This window comes from Eumetopias jubatus, unplaced genomic scaffold (assembly GCF_037043125.1).
Source record: "Eumetopias jubatus isolate StellerSeaLion01/CBP00866 unplaced genomic scaffold, mEumJub1_p1.0 scaffold_4, whole genome shotgun sequence".
Lineage (NCBI taxonomy): Eukaryota > Metazoa > Chordata > Mammalia > Carnivora > Otariidae > Eumetopias > Eumetopias jubatus.
Genome location: NW_028274810.1, coordinates 83,538,100 through 83,560,126, shown reverse-complemented (window position 1 = coordinate 83,560,126; position 22,027 = coordinate 83,538,100). Strand labels below are relative to the sequence as shown.

Below are 22,027 nucleotides of genomic sequence, written 5' to 3'. Positions count from 1 at the left end.
AGGGACACGTGACAATCTGAACTTGAGCAAGGCCAAATATATTGAGAGTATTATACTAATAATTAGAAAAAGTGAACTCTGATTCTCATTCTAGCTCTGTTATAGATATGGGTGGTATCAGGTAAAAATTGAGGTGGTGATTTGGTCTCCTCTGTAAAACGAGAATACCACTTGTTCTTTTTCTTTTTTAAAATAGTACTTTAAGGATCAAATAAGACAATACATGTGACAGGGCTTTAAAAGAGTAGAGGCAATAGACAAAAATAAGAATTTTGTCATTTTATTATATAGCCATAACAAAAAATTCTTTTTATTTTAATAACCATTTAGGGAACCTCATCTTTTCTTACTGTGAGCAATGCTAGAATTAGTCAATGGTAAATACATCAAAATCAGGATATAAACACGCATGATAAACAGTAGCTACAGCTGTTGTTAACAAATGCTGTATCGATACTGGAATTCAAGTGATGTCATTTTAACTGAGTGTAGGAAACGTAACAATCCTAGGATTCAGACAGGCATAGGAAGTGAAGGTAGGTGTGAAAGTCTGCTATTGAGCTGAGAATACTGTCAGAAAGTAAGGGTGTTCATTCATTCAAGAACTACTTATTCAGCACTCCCTGAGTGCTAGGCACTGTTTTCATTACAAAATGTCAGTGAAAGCATTTCAGTTTCTGACAAGCCTATGAACTTGTACACCAGAGGGGGGCCATCTCTAAGCTCTCTCAATACTAAGCATATAATCCACCTTCCTTTTTTGCTATAGTAAACCCATCCTCCCATGTGGCAACTCAAAAACAAGCAGAGAAGAGTCTGTTTGTGTGAATGCAGAATCTCGCAACATTTTACTGGGCACACTTCCCATCCCACCAGTGTTTTGGAGTGGGGAGGGAGGACACACTGGCAGAAAGAGTGCAACTCTACCAACAGCTCACTGGTCATTCAAGTTTGGTTCTCTCTACAATGCTCGAGAACTGCTTTGGCTGGATCTCAACAAACTAATAATCACCAAGAGTTTCTCGTATGCTGAATGGCTCCATAGCATACCAGAGCTGAAACAGGTCTTAAAAGCTATATGCAAAGTTCCCCGGGGATTAGATGGCAGATCTGAGACTAGAACCCTGGCTTCTTTTTTTTTTTAAGATTTATTTATTTGAGAGAGCGAGAATGAGAGAGAGAGAGTACATGAGAGGGGGGAGGGTCAGAGGGAGAAGCAGGCTCCCTGCTCAGCAAGGAGCCTGATGTGGGACTCGATCCTGGGACTCCGGGATCATGACCTGAGCCGAAGGCAGTCGTTTAACCAACTGAGCCACCCAGGCACCCCTAGAATCCTGGCTTCTTGACCATATCTTCTAAAGCTTTTCCTTTCTTTTTTTTTTTTTTTTTAAAGATTTTATTTGTTTGACAGAGACACAGCGAGACAGGGATCACAAGCAGGGGGAGAGGGAGAAGCAGGCTTCCTGCTGAGCAGGGAGCCTGATGTGGGGCTCGATCCCAGGACCCTGGGACCATGACCTGAGCCGAAGGCAGATGCTTAACGACTAAGCCACCCAGGCGCCCCTAAAGCTTTTTCCATTACAATGTGTTCTCCCAATTGCCCTGGCAGAAACATGCGAACCACCCTTGACTCTTTCCTTATATCCACATTTATCCCAGTACACATTTCTAGCACCCAATGCCCACTCTCCTTGAGGTCCACAGTGTCTGCGCCCTTGGAGAACTTTCCTTTCCATAGTTACCTGTATTGTCCATTGCATTGGACAAGAGGTAAGAGCCTTCAGAACTTAAACTCAGGCCAGTCACTGAATCTGCATGGCCTCTCATGGTGTAGGTTAGCTTGTTTTGGCGCAAGTCCCAGACCTACAAAAACAAAAAGGTGCTCCCAGAAATCAAATTGAGAATAGCAAAGAAACATAGTTACTGAAGAGTCAACTGCCTGGAGAAACTGGTATCCCTTCTCAATCTGGCTGTGGGCCCAGTATTTAGCACAAAATAAAGGATTTCTGTCAAGAGGAAAAGAACTCTTCTCTTTTAAAAATTTTTTTTTTTTTTAGAGAGAGAGCATGAGCGGGGATGGGGGTAGGGGCAGGGGGAGAGGGAAAGAGAGAATCTTTTTTTTTTTTTTAAAGATTTTATTTATTTTTGAGAGAGCAAGCACAGCAGGAGGCGCGGCAGGCAGAGGGGAGAGGGAGAAGCAGGCTCCCCGCTGAGCAGGGAGCCCGAAACAGGACTCTATCATCCCAGGACCCTGGGTTCATGACCTGAGCCAAAGGCAGATGCTCAACCAACTGAGCCACCCAGGCGCCCTGGAAAGAGAATCTTAAGCAAACTCCATACCCAGTACGGAGCTGGAGCCTGATGTGGGGCTCAATCTCATGACCCTGAGATCACGATCTGAGCCAAAATCAAGAGTCGGACGCTTAACTGAGCCACCCAGGCACTCCTCTTGTCTTTCTAAAAAGGGAATCAAACTTACTATGTCTGACTAAAGGGCTATAAACCTATATAACTTAAAACTTACGTAGTTTATATATATAACTATATATAAATTACATATAATAAATGTATTTATTATATATAACAAATTTTTAATATAATAAAGTTTAACAAAAATTAAGAATTTGCAAGGGTTATTCTTAAATCATAACAAAATGTATTAGGAATTAAAAAACTAAGTAGCATTTCAAATGCTTAAACTATGATTCTCAGCAATTATAAGTAAACTATTAGAACTACAGAAAAACAAGTGAACATCATTTGAAAAGGGCATTATGAGGAGCACCTGGGTGGCTCAGTCGTTAAGCATCTGCCTTCAGCTCAGGTCATGATCCCAGAGTCCTGGGATCAAGCCCGGCATCGGGCTCCCTGCTTGGCGGGAAGCCTGCTTCTCCCTCTCCCACTCCCCCTGCTTGTGTTCCCTCTCTCACTGTGTCTCTCTCTGTCAAATAAATAAATAAAATCTAAAAAAAAAAGGCATTATGATTACATGGAAATATATATAAGAAGGTAATACACAGAAATACAACTGCTTAAAATTTTTCATTTAATGTCGTTATATGTACACATACACACACACACTATGGAAAAGCATATTTATTAAAAAGAAAGATAAATTATAGATTCATTGTCATCTGTGTGGGAAAGGTAAAAAAAACAGTTTGGCTAAAAATAACCCTATGTCAAAACAGGGAAAATAAATGGTTCATTAAGTTATGGCCCATAAACATACTGCAACACTATGGGATCTCATGCTAGAGATAGTAGAGCACGGGCACCTGGGTGGCTCAGTCAGTTAAGCGTCTGCCTTTGGCTCAGGTCATGAACCAAGGGTCCTGGGATGGAGTCCTGCTTTGGGCTCCCAGCTTGGCGGGGAACCTGCTTCTCCCTCCCCCCTCTGCCTACCGCAACCTCTGCTTGTGCTCGCTCTCTCTCTCAAAAATAAATAAAATCTTAAAAAAAAAAAAAGATAGTAGAGCAGAGCAGAAAGAGTGAGGATTTAGGGTCAGACTGACCAAGTCCTAAGAGTTATTGGGCCACTAACCCTCTCTAAGCCTGCTTCTAGTCTGTAAGATGGGGATAACAACATTTACTTCCTATGGCTGTTGGGAAGATTAGAAATAGAATGCTTAGCAGATGCCTGGTACACAGCAGGACCTCAATAATTGGTAGCTATTATTAAGCAACTCCTAAAAATAACTCTGAAGACCAAATGTAAAAATGTTCCAGTAATAAGCTATTAAGCTAACAGGAAAATGCAAAACAGTATTTATATTTACATAGACTGCAACTATGTAAAAAAAAAAAAAATAAAGCCAAAAGGAATGGTCTGGAATGTCATATGGAAAAAGAACAGAATTTTGTTAAGGTCATTGGTGTAATACAGATTTTCCTCCAAATTTGATTTAATACTGCCATGTAGTTTTTCTAAGTGAGTATTTTTTTGCTGCCTGTTTAAGTAAGGCACTTCTCTTATCTAGAAATGAGTTTGGTGTTGTATGTCAAAGCAATACATAAGACAGACAACTCCACTTTCCCCATCAATAACTCACTCATGTGTGGAAACCAACACACTTTATGTACAATCATTTTTGAGTCAGGATGTTTGCTGCCTCAATAATCAGGAAAGCTTGAAATGGCTGACATTTTTTTTCAAGCTATTGTTCCTTCTCTTCAGAGAAGACATTGTTGAAGTCTTTAGCTTTTTTAGGAGAGAATGCAATGTGCCATCCCTTATAGCACTTGGGCACCATTTCCAGACCTTCTTTCTTGAGGCCTGCACACATTGTTTGTGCACAGTCAATGTGTATCTGAGATTTGCGGCAGAAGAACTAATTTAAGCAAGATATTTTGCAAGTGCCCAAATCAGTTTTCAGTGAATGTTTGGGCATCTGGTTAGTGGGCATCAACACTATGAGTTTTCATGCTAGAAACAGTATAGCAGAGTAGAAAGTTTTCCCAAGTTTTTGGAGTACTGTGTACCTTCTAAAAAAAAAAAAAAAAAATTTCCAGGGTGCCTGGGTGGCTCAGTAGGTTGAACGTCTGCCTTTGGTTCAGATCATGATCTCAGGGTCCTGGGATCGAGCCCTGCATAAGGCTCTCTGCTCAGCAGGGAGTCTGCTTCTCCCTCTCACTCTGCTCTCGCTCCCTCCCTCTCAAATAAATAAATAAAATCTTTAAAATTAAAAAAAAAAAATTCCTGAAAACAAAGCACTGGCAAAAAAATTTAAGTATTTGTAGACAGAACAGATTTTTATTTATTTACTCATTTACTCATTTTTTTTGAGAGAGTGAGAGAGTGCACACACGTGTGCACACAGAAGCTTGGGGGAGTGGTGGGGTAGCAGATTCCCCACTGAGCAGGGAGACTGACATGGGGCTCGATCCAAGGACCCTGGGACCATGGCCAGAGATGAAGGCTGACACTTAACTGAGTCACCCAGGCATCCTGCATGTGACTCTTGACCTAGGGGTCATGAGTTTAAGCCCTACATTGTATGTAGAGATTACAAATAAATAAATAAACTTAAAAAAAAAAGAAAAAAGAAAAAAACAACATATAGGGTAAGTAGGAACTAATTCACCAAATTATACAGAACAAGAATCAGGGAACTTCTGAAAGAAATATGGAGGTCATTCATTCATTCATTTTCTAAGTAGGCTCCACACCCAACATGGAGTCCAATGTGGGGCTTGGACTCATGACACTGAGATCAAGACCCGAACTGGGATCAGGAGTCAGATGCTCAACTGACTGAGCCACCCAGGTACCCCTGAAGGACAAACTCTTAGAAAAAAGCTAGTGATATATGTAATTACTATACTTATGGAACTTTATTTACACATTCTCTGTATGAGATAAATTTGGCTTTCAGAACAAAGCTGAGATTAGCTATCTGCAGAAATCACCTACCCTGAGAGGTGTAACATACAGTGTGTGTCTGAGAGGACATGGAAAACCTTCAAATCCTAAAAAGGGATCGGGTACCCCTTAAGGCCTACAGCATAATTAAATATATCTGTTTAGAGAAGACCCAGGAACAGTCTAGGATAAAGAACGTGGCATAAGCCCCACAATATGTCATAAGAAGGCCTTCCTAGCACTAGAGTATTCTTTTTTTTTTTTAAGATTATTTATTTATTTATTTGACAGAGAGACAGCGAGAGAGGGAACACAAGCAGGGGGAGTGGGGGAGGGAGAAGCAGGCTTCCGACGGAGCAGGGAGCCCAATGTGGGGCTTGATCCCAGGATCCTGGGATCATGACCTGAGCCGAAGGCAGATGCTCAATGACTGAGTCACCCAGGCGCCCCACAAGAGTATTATTCTTAAGCTAGTCTGTCCCCACAGCAGAGATGAGGGCATCACATTCTCAGACCTTAAATAAAAGAAGCAGTCTCAAAAGGTTACATACTATATGATTCCATTTGTATGATATTCTAGAAAAAGGAACTATATAGAACAAAGAACAGATCAATGGTTAGAATGAGTTAGGAATGGAAAGAGGGTTTGACACAAGTGAACATTACAAAATTTTGGGGGTGATGGAAATTGTTCTATACCTTGTTTGTGGTAGCTACACAAATCTATGCAAGCATAAACATTCATAAAACTGTACACTAAGCAAATTTTATTTTGCCATATGTAAACTTTAATAATTATTTTACTATTTTTTTTAAAGGGAATTCTTTTTTTTTAATGTAACCTCTATGTCCAATGTTGGGGGCTTGAACTCATGACTCCGAGATCAAGAGTCTCATGCTCTACCAACCGAGCCAGCCAGGCATCCCTAATAATATATATATATATATCTTTTTTTTTTAAAAGATTTTATTTATTTATTTGACAGAGAGAGACACAGCCAGAGAGGGAACACAAGCAGGGGGAGTGGGAGGGAGAAGCAGGCTTCCCGCAGAGCAAGGAGCCCGTTGTGGGACTCGATCCCAGGACCCTGGGATCATGACCTGAGCCGAAGGCAGACGTTTAACGACTGAGCCACCCAGGCACCCCCTAGTAATAATTTGAAAAGTATGAAAACTATAATAGCTTAATGACACTAACCTACTGTCATGTGTATAAGATGCCCTCTAGTGATTCAAAAGCTAATGCGCTCCCAAACTTCTCTCTGGGAAACACTGCATTAGCTATTAAGAGATCTAATTAAGTTCCCATGCCCTGATTCAACATTCTCCATACAGTTATAAGGTAGAAAAGGGATGGGAAGTTAAATTTTGGAAATGGTCAATTTTCAAGTATTATGGGACATCCAAGTGGGGGAATGCCGAGAGGCTGGTTGTATACAGGGGTCTAAAGCTGAGGATCTGGGCCAGAAATATAGATTCAGCATAGAGATGTCAAAGTCAGAATTAGATGAGAACTGTCCAGGGAAAAGGTATATATGAGAAGCACCTAGGAAAAGACCTTAGGGAATATAATGACATTTAAGGTATGTATAGAGAAAATGGCTCACAGAGGTATCTGAGAACGATATGCCAGAGAGGTAGGAGAGTATGCTGTCACAACTACTAAAAGAAAAGACTAAAAGGATCTACTGAATTTAGGAAAGGGAAGAGGATCCTTGGTGAACTTGAAGAGAAGGGTGTCAATGAAATAATGGAGGCAGAAGCCAGACTGCTGAGGAGTGATCAGGAGACATGGGAGTGGAAGAATGAAATGGGGTGAGGAAATGAAGACAGCGAGTGTACAACAATCATCAGGGGACATTTCTCATAGGTATTAAGAGCAGGACTCTGAAACCCGAGTCTGGATTTTGCTGGGCTTCTCTTAATTCAGTTCCTTCGTCTGTAAAATGGCATTAATAGCATTTATTTCACAGGATGCTGTGAAGCTTAAATGAGTAAGAAAGAGCTCAAAGAACAACGCATGACACTGACAGTAAGTGTCTGATGGTAATGATAACATTATTATGGTCATCACCACAAAAGAAGTCTGGCTGTGAAGAGGGAGATGGACAGGGCAACAAGACCAAGCAGAATGAAAGGAAGACTCCCCCACCCCAATGCCAAGACCTGAGCACGATGGAGTGCTGATGAGAAGACAGCAGAAGAGCAGGTTGAAAACAGAGGATCTGGGAAAACAGATGGCATAAGGGCCCAGACAGGAAAAGGAGTTGAAATCCTTCCACTGAAGGGACTACCTTTAGACAAAAGCAAGGACATTTCATCCATAGTAGCAGCAAAGGAGGCAGGGATGAAAGGGTACACAGTACAATTTTTAGGTAGGGCCAGCAGGAAGCTGAGTATTTATCCACCAGTTATTACTCTAAAGGTAAAACAGAAGGTAAGGTCAAAATCTTTGAAACACTTAAGGAAGCCAATATGTAAAGACAGACACAAATTGTGTAGCCCCAAAACACTTCCCATCCACTGGCATTTGCTATGTCCAGAAACTCTGCTACGTGCTCTAATGCATTAGGTTCATTTAATCCCCACTACAACCCCATGAGGTAGACGTTATTGTATTAAGTCTGTTAAAGAACTTGCTTGCAGTACTAAGAAACCAGAAAATGACAGAACTGGGATTAGAATCCAAGTCAATTAGTCAAAAGCATGAGCTACACTGTGCTGCTGTGTGGACCGCTGCCAACTCTCACAACACCGCCACCTTCCCTCTCTCTTGGTTGTGGACTCTCCAAAACTTCCTTTCCACAGTCTCAAAAAGAAAGACACACTGAGAGATCAGAGTTGAGAATCACAAGTTGATTCAATGCTAACTCAGCAGGCCAACAGAGTGAGGAAAAAAAAAAAGGTTGCAAATGTCTTTAGGCAGGGAATGCACTCTTCAGGTTCACAGACTCCACACATGGGGCCTCACACTTCACATGAACTGTCTGGTCCCTGATGGCATTTATATGAGCCATAATGCAACCCTTGACTTAGAAGTCAATGAGGATAGGACAGAAAGAAAACAAGATTGAAATTACTATCTTCCTTGTAGTTGGTATAAAGTGCAAAGCTATCACAATCTCAGAAGTTTGAAAAGACTACCTCTGCGAGTGGAGACAGGTCAAAGGGAGGTATAACACAAATATTAAACATACCTTGATATCGTTGTCTATTCCACCAGAAATAATCTGATCACTTGTATCATTGAAGGTCACAGCTAACACCTGGTAGGTGTTCTGAAATGTCTGGATGGCTGCTTTCTTCCGGATGTCCCACAGCTGAAGCAGAGGAATAGGAGGGTCTATAGTCAAACATCACTGTAAGTAATTGCATAGTACATCTTGAAGTCTAAGGACTTTGTGCAGGTAAATACATTTTTAACAGGGATCCCGTTCAGAAACTTGTCTGGATATTCTAGTAACATGGTGAGAAGTGACTATAATTTTGCCAACGTATCTGAAAGTTGGGAGAACAAATCACTTTGTTCGTATTTTCAGACTTCTTTGTTAAAATATGAATAATTATAGTTCATCAACATGCCCTTAGAATGGAAATTCTCTACTTGCTTAGTTCATATGCTCTTCCCACAGCAAGGATGTTAGACCAGTGTTTTCAAACTGTAGATCCTAGAGCTCATTAATGGACCGTGGCTTACATTAAAAAATATACAGAGAGAGGTTACATCAGCAAAAATGGCAGAATAGGGAATGCTAAAAGGTTGTCCCTCTACAAAAGCAGAGAATTATGTGGCAAAAAAACTGGCAGAATCAACTTTATCAGAACTCTAGAAACTAATCAAAACTTTGTAGCAACTAGGCAAATGCTTAATGAGGAAAAAAACCCTCCTGAGTCTTAGTAAGAGAGTCTTGTAGTGTTTTAACTTACTGTCTCCATCTCCTGCTCAGCAAGAGCTTTGAAGACAATGGCCCATATTCCCAGTATAGGTTCCTAGTATCAGAGGGAGTAGAATGGACCTTATTCTCAAAGAATTGTAGTTGTTTTTAACTGTCTGGAGGCTCCCTGAAGGATGAACTTAAAGGGTTTGACTTTATTTTGCCTAACTGGAACTCTGCCAGGGCAGAGGCATTTGTCTAAAACATTTGAAGGCAAATGCATTAGCCTCTGTTGTCTGGGGCCAGTGATGACAGTTGGGGCAAACCGAAGACAAACCAAAAAGCTTGGGAGGAGAGCTGGGGAATGACAATTTGGAGAAAAAGGGCTTTGAAAAGCTAACGTAGTCCTAGGACTCTAGAAGGCCATTTGCATGCCCGTGTCTGGCACACGCTCAGAAAAGACCTGAGAAGGTCCTAAACTCTACTCTCGCTGACCTGCACGGGGTGTGCACAAGCAGGAAATGAAGGCTAACACAAAGCTGTAAACTGCCTGGTAAAGGCAGACCCACCACACACACAAGAGTGAATCTGCAAAGACTGGGGAGAGGTTTTTTTTTTTCCACAAGTGATTAAGAAAATCTGTCAAATCATTAGTGAGCCACCAAGCTAATAAAACAGAGATTTCAGTGGCTACACATGGCAAATAATACAGACTTTAGAAAATTAGTTCAGAAAATTCACTTAATAGGGGCGCCTGGGTGGCTCAGTTGGTTGTGTGGCTGACTCCTGGTTTCAGCTCAGCACATGGTCTCAGGGTCCTGGGGTTAAGCCCCCATTGGGCTCTGTGCTTAGTGGAGAGTCTGCTTGAGATTCTCTCTCTTCTTCTTTCTCTGCCTCTCCCCTGCTCATGCTCTCTCTAATAATAAATAAATCTTAAAAAAAAAGAAAAAGAAAATTCACTAAACAAACAGCTACACCACCAAAGCAGCAACAAGGGGAGGGTCTATAGTCAAACCCTTGGGGAGAATCTACTTTCCACAGTTACCACATTATAATATTCAAATGTCCAGTTTTCAACAAGAAATAATGATGCATGAAAAGAAGCAAAAAAGTATGGCCCATATAGAAGAAAAAAACAGAAGAAAAAAAGAAATTAGTCTTTTCAAAAAATGATGATGGGACACCTGGATAAGCATACCCAAAAAAATGAAGGCAGACCTTTATTTCATACCATATGGAAAAATGTACTCCATGTGGATCAAAGACCTAAATGTAAAAGTTAAAACTATGAAATTCTTAGAAGAAAACACAGGGGTAAATCTTCATAGCCTTAGATTTGGCAATGAATTACTACATATGACACCAAAAGCACAAGTGACCAAAGAAAAAATAGATAAACTGATCTTCACAAAAATTAGAAACTTTTGTACGTCAAAGGATAGTATCAAGAAAATGAGATGAGAAGATAACCAACAGTGGGAGAAATACTTGCAAATCACGTACCTGCTGAAGATCTAGTATCCAGAATAAAAACCCATAGTTCAACAACAATGTTACGAATAGCCCAATAAATGGGCAAAGGCCCTGATAAAACATTTCTTTTCAGGAGGTATAAGCATGAGGAATGATGCTCAGCATCATAAATCATTTGGGAAATGCAAATCAAAACAATGATTTGAGATTGCTTCACACTCACTAGGATGGTTATAATTACCAAAAACACCAAAACAAAAAAGGAACCAGAAACTAACGAATGATGGTGAGGAAAAATTGGAACCCTTGAACATCACTGGTAGGAATATAAAATGATGTGGTTGCTGTGGAAAAACCTGATGTTCCCCAAAAAGTTAAAGTAGAATTACCATCTGATCCAGCAATCCTGCTCCTAGATATATACCCAAGAGAAATGAAACAAAAACTTGTGCACCCATCTTTGTAGCAGTGTTAAAAAGGAATGAAGTATTAACACATACTACAACAAGGATGAAGCCTGAAAACATTAAGCTGAGTGAAAGAAACTGAATACAAAAAGGCCACTTATTATATGACTCTATTTATATGAAATGTCCAGGGGCTGGATGGTAGGGAAAAAATACTGACTGCTAAATGGGTATGGGGTTTCTTTTTTGCCCTCCTTACCTTTGTCAGTCCCCATCTCCCTACAATGGGCTGCTCCCATCCTTTTCTAATTTTTATGGGGGGGTTCTATGGTATTGGATCATGGTGATGAGCACAAACACTGTAAGTGTACTAAAAACCACTGACTTGTACACCTTTTAAAATGGTTAAACTGGTAAAATTTATTAAATTTTATGTTATGTGAATTTTACCCCAATTTAGAAAAAATATAGAAGAAAATGTCCCATATAGAAAAGGTTGGTTCATAAACATAGATGTACTGAGGGGAGTATATTCTGGGTCATAATATAAAATGCGTTGCTTAATGCAAATTGCTATTTAAAAAATGTTTAAAAGTTACTATGTTTAGGCCATCTAGTTTAATCCTAACTTTTATGGATGAACAAACTAAAGCGCAAAGCCAGAACTAACTTGATGAAAAAACACCCAGCAAGTCAACAGCAAAACAATGACTAGAATTTAGTACTGATTCCATTACATTCATGTTGAATTTACTAAAATGTGTGTTAATTTCTTATAATTACTAAATATATGCTTGTTTTAAAAAGTTAACATTTATTTTCAATGGCTAATTTATTAACAATAGATAAAGATTAGGTACAACAACTCTAGAACGCTATACTCTGAACAATTAGGCTCTATTTAAAAAAAATTAACTTATATAACATGGATCTACATTTAAAAAAAAATTTTTTTAGTTTATTTTTAGTAATCTCTACACCCAACATGGGGCTCAAACTCACAACCCCGAGATCAAGATCTTGCCCAAGATGTGCAAGAGTCCCATGCTCTCATGACTGAGCCAGCCATGTGCCCCTAAAAGATTTTATTTTTAAGTAATCTCTATACCCAATGTGGGGCTTGTACTTACAACCCCGAGATCAGGAGTTGCATGCTCCACTGACTAAGCCAGCCAGGCACCCCCGAGTCAAATATTTTAGAATATTAGTTCCAGACACCCATCATTTTTAAATTATTTTACTTTGAAATACAAAAAAGTTGGAAGTAAAAGAGAACATTTTTGTTGCCTGAATCATTTGAGAATTGCTGACCTAATGCTCCAACACTCCTAAATACGAGTGTGTTTGTCCTATAAAGATATATATATTAGGAGTGCCTGGGTGGCTCAGTTGCTTAAGCGTCTGCCTCTGGCTCCAGTCATGATCCTGGCGTCATGGGATCAAACCCCGCATTGGGCTCCCCGCTCAGTGGGGAGTCTGCTTCTCCTTTTCCCTCTGCGCCCCCCCCCAATCCTGCTCATGCACTCTCTCTCTCAAATAAGTAAATAAAATCTTTGGGGCACCTGGGTGGCTCAGTTGGTTAAATGATGGCCTTCGGCTCAGGTCATGGTTCCAGGGTCCTGGGACTGAGTCCCACCCTGGGCTCCCTGCTCAGCGGGAAGCCTGCTTCTCCCTCGCCCTCTGCCCTTCCACCCCACTCATGCTCTCTCGCTATCTCTCTCTCAAAAAATGAACAAAATCTTAAAATAATCCTATATAATCTTAACCAATCAGAACGAAGAAATTAACACCAAGACATTACTACCATCCAATCCTCAGATCTCATTCAAGTTTCACCACTTGTCCCAGTAGGTCTTTTATTGCAAAGAGATTCAGTTCAGAATCATGTGTTGAATTTACGAGTCATGTTTCTTTAGTCTCCTTCAGCCTAGAAGAGCATCTCAGACTTTTCTTGACCTTGATGCTTCTCAAAATTACAGAACAGTTATTTTGTAGCATGTCCCTCAGTTTGGGTTTGTCTGATGTTTCCTCATGATTAGAATCAAGTTATGCCTCTTTGGCAGGAATCTCACTGGAGTGATGCTGCATTTTCATTGTATTTTATTGAGTGGCTCATGATTTTGATTTGTCCCATCATGGATAACGTTGTTTGAGCATTTGATTAAGATGTTCTTTTGATAAGCATTCTTGCACAAGATGTTCCAGGTTCATCTTGTACTTTCCCTGCCCAGTCCTAAAATAAGGAGTCTTGGTTTCTTTAGTAGCAAATGGTGTTTAAAGACCAAGATGTGCACAGGAGATGTGCTCATTGCTATCTGGGTATTGTTCCTAAACCCTCTCAGTGGACAATTGCCAATATATGCACACACAGGCACACGCACATCTGTAAGCATACATTTACATCTATTGTTTTTTCTATACCTACCTGTTTATATGTTGAATGTCATGCATTCACACTGACACTTCCAGTTCAATGCCAACAACACAAGATGCATTTTAGTTCTCTCTCCTGTATTCTCTCTCCTGTATTAGTAACTCCTTTCTCTGCCTCCCGTTATACTTATTATACTTACCTGATCAAGCTTCCTGTACGTAATCATCTCCCACATCCTTTTCTACCCTTCTCCTGCATGGATGTCTTCCTTTCCCTGTTTGAACTGTGATTCCCATTCCCTATGTGGACCCCTTCCTCACCCCATTTGGGTTATCCCTTTGTACGAATGCCCCCTTCACTCTGCTCTGGCTCTAATATCCCTCTCCAGGCTGCCTTTCCTCAGGAATGCTAGCCTCAGACTCCCTACCTAAACTGTTCCCACCCCATGTGGACACTCTCAGCTCAAGCTTTGATACCCATACTTTCTCCCCCACCAATGTGTAGATGACCCTTTTACCCTGCTAGGGCATTGACTCTTCATGTTGGCCTGCTCCCCCCTCCAAATCCCCATACCGGACTACCTACTCTGGTCATATGGATGCCATCCTTACCCTTGTCAGTCCCCATCTCCCTACAATGGACTGCTCCCATCCTGCATGGATGCTCTCCTCACTCACTTGGGCCCTGATACTCCACTTTGGGCCATGATGGGTTGTGTGTTCGAGCCCCAGGGTGGGTATAGAGATTACTTACTTACTTACTTACATACATACATAACATACATAAATAAATAAATATTAAAAAAAAAAAAGACTGGGGCGCCTGGGTGGCTCAGTTGTTAGGCATCTGCCTTCGGCTCGGGTCATGATCTCAGGGTTCTGGGATCAAGCCCCGCATCGGGCTCTCTGCTCAGCAGGAAGCCTGTTTCTCCCTCTCCCACTCCCCCTGCTTTTGTTCCCTCTCTAGCTGTGTCTCTCTCTGTCAAATAAATAAATAAAATCTTTAAAAAAAAACTTACTATAAAGCTAAAGCAATCAAGACAGTGTGGTATTGGAGAAAGAATACATCAATGGAAGAGAACAGACCCCAGAAATAGACCCCCATAAATACAGTCAACTGATCTTTGACAAAGGAGGAAAGGCAATGGAGCAAATGAGTTTCTTCAACCAATGGCACTGGAACAACTGGACATCCACAGGCAAAAAACATGCATCTAAACACAGACCTTGCACCTTTCACAAAAATTTACTCAAAATGGATCACACACCTAAATGTTAAGTACAACTTCTAGAAGGTAACAGAAGAAAACACAGATGACCTTGGGTATGGCAATGACTTTTTAGATACAACACCAAAGGCACAATCCATGAAAGAAATAAATGACAAACTGGACTTCATTAAAGCTAAAAACTTCTGCCTGTGAAAGACAATGTCAAGAGAATGAGAAAATAAACCACAGGACAGGGAGAAAATATTTGTATATCTGATAAGGGCCTATTATCCAAAATGTACAAAGAACTCTTAAAACTCAACGATAAGAAAACAAACAACGTGATTAAAAAATGAGCTAAAGGGACGCCTGGGTGGCTCAGTCGGTTAAGCGTCTGCCTTCGGCTCGGGTTGTGATCTCAAGGGTGCTGGGATCAAGCCCCATGTTGGGCTCCCTGCTCAGTGGCGAGCCTGCTTCTCCCTCTCCCTCTGCCTGCCACTCCCCCTGCTTGTGCTCTCTCCCTCTTCCTCTCTCTGACAAATAAATAAATAAAATCTTAAAAAAAAAAATGAGCTAAAGATCTTAAAAGACACCTCAATCACCAAAGAAGATACATAGATGACAAAAAGCATACGAAGAGATGCTTCAGATCATATGTCATCAGGAAAATGTAAATTAAACGAACAGTGAGGTACCACTACATACCTATTAGAGAAGCCAAAATCTGAAGCACTGACACCACCAAATGAGGATGTGCAGTAACAAAGATTCTCATTCATTGCTGGTGGGAATGCAAAATGGTACAGCTACTTTGAAAGACAGATTCGTGGTTTCTTTTTTAAGATTTTATTTTTAACTAATCACTACACCCAATGCGGGGCTCAAACTTACAACCCCAAGGGGTGCCTGGGAGGCTCAGCTGGTTAAGCAGCTGCCTTCAGCTCAGGTCATGATCTCAGGGTCCTGGGATCTAGCCCCACATTGGGCTTTCTGCTCAGCAGGGAGTCTGCTTCTCCCTCCCTCCCTGCTTCACTCTCCTCCCTGCTTATTCTCTGTCTCAAATAAATAAATAAAATCTTTAAAAACAAACAAAAAACCAAAAAACTTACAACCCCGGGATCAAGAGTTGCATACTCCATCTGAGCCAGCCAGACACCCAGACCAGTGGTTTCTAAAAACTAAATATGCTCGTACCATATGATCTAGCAATCGTGGTCCTCAGTATTTACTCAAAAGAGTTGAAAAACTTAGGTCCACACAAAACTCCCACATGGATGTTTATAGCAACTTTATTCATAATTGCCAACTCTGGGAAGCAACCGAGATGTCCTTTAGTAGTGAATGGATAAATAAACTGTGGTACATTCAGATGATGGAATATTATTTGGCACTAAAAACAAATGAGCTACCAAGCCATGGAAAGACGTGGAAGAATCTTTTTTTTTTTCTTAAAGGAGATAGAAGTTTATTGAATACACTGCAAGGTAACTGTGGGCAGGACAGCGGAGGAGAGGCTGTCTGTACGAAATGGAAGAATCTTAAAATGCATATCACTAAGTAAAAGAAACCAATCTTAAAAGGCAAAACTATGGAGACAGTAAAAATATCAGTGGCTGTCAGGGGTGGGAGGGATGAATAGAAGGAGCACAGAGGATTTTTAGGGCAGCAAAAATACTCTGTATGATACCACTGTGATGGATACATGTCATTATATGTTTGTCCCAAACCAAAGAATGTATAACACTGTGAACCCTAATATAAACTATGGACTTGGGTGATCATGATGTGTCAATGTAGGTTTATCAATTGTAAAAGAATATACCACTCTGGTGGGGGATCATGGGAGAGGCTGTGCATGAGTGGGGGCAGTGGGTATATGGGAAATCTCTGTATTTTCCCCTCAATTTTGCTGTGAACCTAAAACTGCTCTTAAAAAAAGTCTTAATTTAAAAACAAAAATTCCCATTCTAGACCTACTGAACTAGAATCTGGGTATTTTTTTTTTTTAAGATTTTATTTATTTGTCAGAGAGACAGAGACAGCATAAGCAGGGGGCGCGGCAGGCAGAGGAAGAAGCAGGCTCCCTGCTGAGCAAGGAGCCTGATGCGGGACCTGATCCCAGGACCTTGGGATCATGACCTGAGCTGAAGGCAGATGCTTGACCGACTGAGACATCCTGAATCTGGTATTATTATTATTATTTTTAAAGATTTTATTTATTTATTTGACACAGAGAGAGACAGTGAGAGAGGGAACACAAGCAGGGGCAGAGGGAGAGGGAGAAGCAGGCTTCCCGCGGAGCTGGGAGCCCAATATGGGGCTCGATCCCAGGACTCTGGGATCATGACCTGAGCCACAGGCAGACGCTTAATGACTGAGCCACCCAGGCGCCTGAAATCTGGGTATTTTTAACAGGTTCTTCAGGTAGTCTGACATGAAGACAAGTTGGAAATCACTGGACCAAATGACCTTGTTGCGAAACCATATATGATCTTTTCATATAGTGACTATACTTTTACAACAGCTTGATAAGACATGTATATTACTGTCACTGTTCTAAAGACTGAGAAACAGGATCAGAAAAGTGAACTGCCTGAGATCACATAATTACGTAAACAGCTCAGTCAAGAATCCAACTCAGACGGTCCATTTCATTCCAAGTCACAATGGTTCAACATGGTTCTAACATTCTACAAGTTAAAAATACTGACTTTATTTAAAAAGACCTCATTTTTGGGGGGCGCCTGGGTGGCCCAGTTGGTTGAGTGTCTGACTCTTGGTTTTGGCTCAGGGTTGTGAGACTAAGCCCTGCATTGGGCTTCACATGCAGCATGGAGTCTGCTTGTCCCTCTCCCTCCCAATCTGCTCCCCCCCCAACCCGCCACTCGCTCGCTCCCTAAAATTAAAAACAAAAACAAAAAATCTTAAAAAAAGGTAAAAATAAAAAGACCTCTGTTTTGGGAAATGACTGCTAAAACAAAGTTGTGGAGAGGAGGCTACGCCATAGTGGAAGGCAAAGTAAGTTCACATTATGGAACCTCAGAAACTGCAACATACAGACAGACAACACCCACCTTAACTGTCCCGTCATCGCTGCCAGTGCAGACAAGCTGGGGGCCCCTCCTGGCCGGATAACAGGAATTCACAAAAGAAGTGTGTCCTTTCAGCCTTTTAACCCTCTCGCCTGTTTCACTATCCCACACTGCCACAGTTTTATCTGTGGATGCGGAGAAGAGCATACTACAAGAACAAAAAATAAGTAAGTGAAGATGAACAATAACCATCCATCCTCCCCACTTGCCAAAATGTGCCAAACTCTTAAAGGCCACTGACACGTTGTACTCTTGACAGTCTTGACACATGATGCAGGCATGCCTCACCCTACCTACCAAAATCCTACTGGTGCTCTAGACTGGGTTACAAGGTCTACCCCATGAAAATGTAAAAAATGTCCTTCTGTCAGTCCCCATGATATATTCTAACCTAATACAGTAGTTTTCTCAATATCTTCCTCCTTGATAGACAACGCTTTAGACACTTTCCCATCTGGAAATGTTTAATCAGTCCCTGCTACAGAGGGAAGATAGACTGTGGCAATTCCTGACCCAGTGACTCAGTAACTTTAACCCTTTCTCTAAAATTCAAAGTTTTTATTTCATCTCTGAAAATGATTTTTTTTTTAAAGTTTTATTAAGTAACCTCTACACCCAACAAGGGGCTTAAACACATGACCCTGAGCTCAAGAATCACATGCTCCCAGGACTGAGCCAGCTGGGCGCCCCTGACAATGATTTCTAAGTTATAATTGATTTTATAAGGCTATCTTTACTCAAATATTAACAGGAAAAATGTATACAAGGCTACAAGGCTATGTACCAGTTGATTCAGGGATCTTATGATTTTAGAGATCAGAGTTATAAAATAATGTTTAGTGAAATACCTACTAGGACTAATTAACTTTGTATAATCACATTTCTGTATTACATATAGTTACTGTAATTCATTATGCGATCATTAAAATGTTTATGATAAACGTATGTTATAATAAATGATACATTAGGTGAATGTTAAAGGAAAAAAGCAGCAGAAAAGATCATACGTGAGCCTCTAATGTACATGTAAAATCAAACGGCCTTAAGTAGGAAAAGGACTTGAGAAAAATGTATCAAAATATTAACAGTGATTATCTTTGGAGTGGTAGGAATATGTTATTTATATGTTTTTGAGTTTCTCGAAATAAATATTTTTATTGCTTGTATAGTAAAAATAGCTGATTTCTGCATATAAAATTACATTTTGTTTTATGTCTTAAAGAAACAAATTTGTCTGGGCTGCTGATGTTAGATGACAGAGATGTATTTGCAAATGCATACATGAAACAAGAAATTGGGTTGACAGTGATAGGATAATAAAGTAGCTGCCCAAAATGCGGTAGTGTTTGACAGCAAAGTCTCCTGAGAGAAAACTTAAGGATGAAATGTGAAAGGATGTCAAGAAAAATTAGTATGAGAAGCAGCTGTCATTCCATTATTCAGCCTACTTACTCACCCGCCATCAGTGTTATAATGCAGCTCCATCACTGCCCCACTGTGTCCCTTCAATGTAGCATAGTTATCACAGTCACCATAGACATTCCACAACACTGTTAGGAAGACAGGGGTTCTGTGATCATTACTACACAAAAGAAAACTCATCATCAGCCATAGAAAAGGTACTTAAAAATTTACCACAACAGTTTTGAGATTATACTCCCTTGGAACACTATTGGCTCTACTGACTGGACCAATTTTCCTGACACTAAAAATAAAAATAGTGCAGTATTTTCATATTTCATAAGGTTGACAAAAATTAGTTAATAGATATAATTTTGGGGGGTGCCTGGGTAGCTCAGTCAGCTAAGCATCTGCCTTTTACTCAGTTCATGATCCTGGGGTCCTGGGATTAAAACCCATGTTGGGTTCCCCGCTCAGTGAGGAATCTGCTTCTCCCTCTGCCCTTCCCCGTCCGTGCTCTCTCTCTCTCAAATAATAAAATCTTTAAAAAAAAATACATATAATTTTTTAAATCTCAAGCTTTTTGCTCTAATGTTAAAAAAGTTGGTACTCACTACTACATGTTGGTTGAGTATAAAGAGACTGCAAAATGACAGCACTTACAGAAAACCCAGGAAGCTGGAACTGACTTGGAAGGTCACACAGCAATGACTTTATACTACATTTACTCATTCCACATGTACCATATACCTATAACATGCCAGGTGCTAGGATAAAATGGGATAAACGGATAGACACAGCTCCTGTCCTCAGGGAACTTGGTCTAGCAAGGAATGAAGTTTAATGAGTGTTATTAAGGAGCACCTCTGTACATAAGGTACATAAACATAGTAATTATTTTTCGGTTGATAAACTGTTTTTTGTTTGATGAAATAAGCTTATCGATTCAAGGATGTTCTGCAAAGACTGCAAGTCTTCCAGATGCTTGGCCACCGTTAAGCTTAAGGATCACAGAACTAGAACACCTAAATCAAGACAGCAAAGACAGCTATCATCCACCCGGAGGTCCAGACTTATAAGCAAACAGCTAAATGACTCACTTCATTTCACAATGCAACAAACGATGCCAGCATAAAAGGCAGTCATATGCTCTTGATATCTTTTCTCTTGCTTTTTCTCACGACTCTTCTAAAATGATTTTTTTTCAATTTATTTCTCAAAAATGGGTATTGCCAACTGGCAGCTGAGAATCAGGATGTAGATCTTTTTTTTTTTAAGATTTTATTTTTAAGCAATCTCTACACCCAATGTGGGGCTTGAACTCACGACCCTGAGATCAAGAGTTACATGCTCCACCAACTAAGCTAGCCAGGAGCCCCTAATTTTTTTAAATCTTTATTTTAAGTAGGCTCCATGCCCAACTCACAGCCCCAAGATCAAGAGTTGCATGCTCTGCTGACTGAGCTAGCCAGGTGCCCTGAAATCTTTTTTTTTTTTTTTAAGATTTTATTTTTGAGGAATCTCTACACCCAACATGGGGCTTGAACACACAACCCCAAGATCAAGAGTTGTATGCTCTACTGACTGAGCCAGCCAGGCACCACTTGGATACAGATCCTAATGATCTACAAGTAGATTATCCAAGTGAGTTGCCACTTTAGGGTCCTCCCCACCCTTCTTTCCCATATGCTAGGATTCTATGAGTGTATCAAGATGAAGGCCTCACATCTTTGGGAAAAGGAAAAGCTATTTCTCTCCTCATTACTTCCATTAACCCAGTATGCCTAGATCTCCTGTCTGGCTACATCAGCTCAAGATTTGTCTCCATGAGGAGGATATTCTCAAAGTACGGTAACTCACTTTCCGACTAGTAACATAATCCCTTCTGTATTTACCACATGGACCTTGAGGTCTATACCCGAGATCATTCAACATTCTTATTATACTCTTTTAGCATGTTAGCTATGTAGCTTGTGATATGACCAATTCAGACTGATACCTTTTGTGGCATTAAAGGTTTTTTAGCAGAGAGCAATTACTCCGACTTCAAAAACTATCTCTTACGTATCAGTCGATCAAATCCTGCAGATGCTAGGGTGGATCCATTGGGGTGAAACTTGCAGCAGTACACTTCCCCTTCATGTCCTGAGAGCAGCATGATTGGGGCTTGAAGGGAGGAACACCTTGGAGGTCCCTAAATAAAAGACAGAAGTACAGGGTAGTCACTACATACAGGCAAAGGAGGATGCAAAAGACATGGGAAACAATAATTGAGTAGATTTCTCCTGATTTAGAGAATGGCAACTCTATTCATATTAACTTATGCCTCTAATTTAATCCTCTCCTGCTGAAGTGTCCGGTGTCTACCCGTTTACTAACTACTCCCTCACTTTCCTCCTGTCCCATATCCAACTTTTTTTTTTAAAGATTTTATTTAATTGAGAGAGAGAGAACATGGGGGGGGAGGGTCAGAGGGAGAAGCAGACTCCCTGCTGAGCAGGGAGCCTGATGGAGGACTCGATCCTGGGACTCCAGGATCATGACCTGAGCTGAAGGCAGTTGCTTAACCAACTGAGCCACCCAGGCACACCCCATAGCCAACTTTTAATTGCTCAAACATGTTAAGCTCATTTCTGTCTGAGGATCTTTACATTTGTTGTTGCTCCTGATCAGAATCCTCTTCCCTTGATCTTCCCGTGTTTAGTTCCTTCCAAAGTTTCCTCTTCAGAAAGTCTTTCCTTGATCACTCAAACTCAAGCAGCACCACGCCTCCCCTCTGTATTCCATTAATCCTACTGTACTTCGTCATAGTACTTACCACTACCTGAAATTA

The 22,027-nt window shown here is 40.7% G+C and overlaps 1 protein-coding gene across 1 annotated transcript in view; it reads right to left on the bottom strand.

Moving 5' to 3' along the window:
- The window catches only part of SNRNP40 (small nuclear ribonucleoprotein U5 subunit 40), a 32,652-nt gene that overhangs the window by 8,685 nt on the left and 1,940 nt on the right, over positions 1-22,027 (bottom strand). Inside the window, exons 2-6 of the mRNA XM_028113988.2 lie at positions 21,259-21,388; positions 19,250-19,343; positions 17,776-17,941; positions 8,560-8,682; positions 1,743-1,863 (exon numbers count right to left, since the gene is read on the bottom strand). Coding sequence (XP_027969789.1) covers positions 1,743-1,863; positions 8,560-8,682; positions 17,776-17,941; positions 19,250-19,343; positions 21,259-21,388 — 634 coding nt within the window. The remainder of the gene's footprint in view (positions 1-1,742; positions 1,864-8,559; positions 8,683-17,775; positions 17,942-19,249; positions 19,344-21,258; positions 21,389-22,027) is intronic.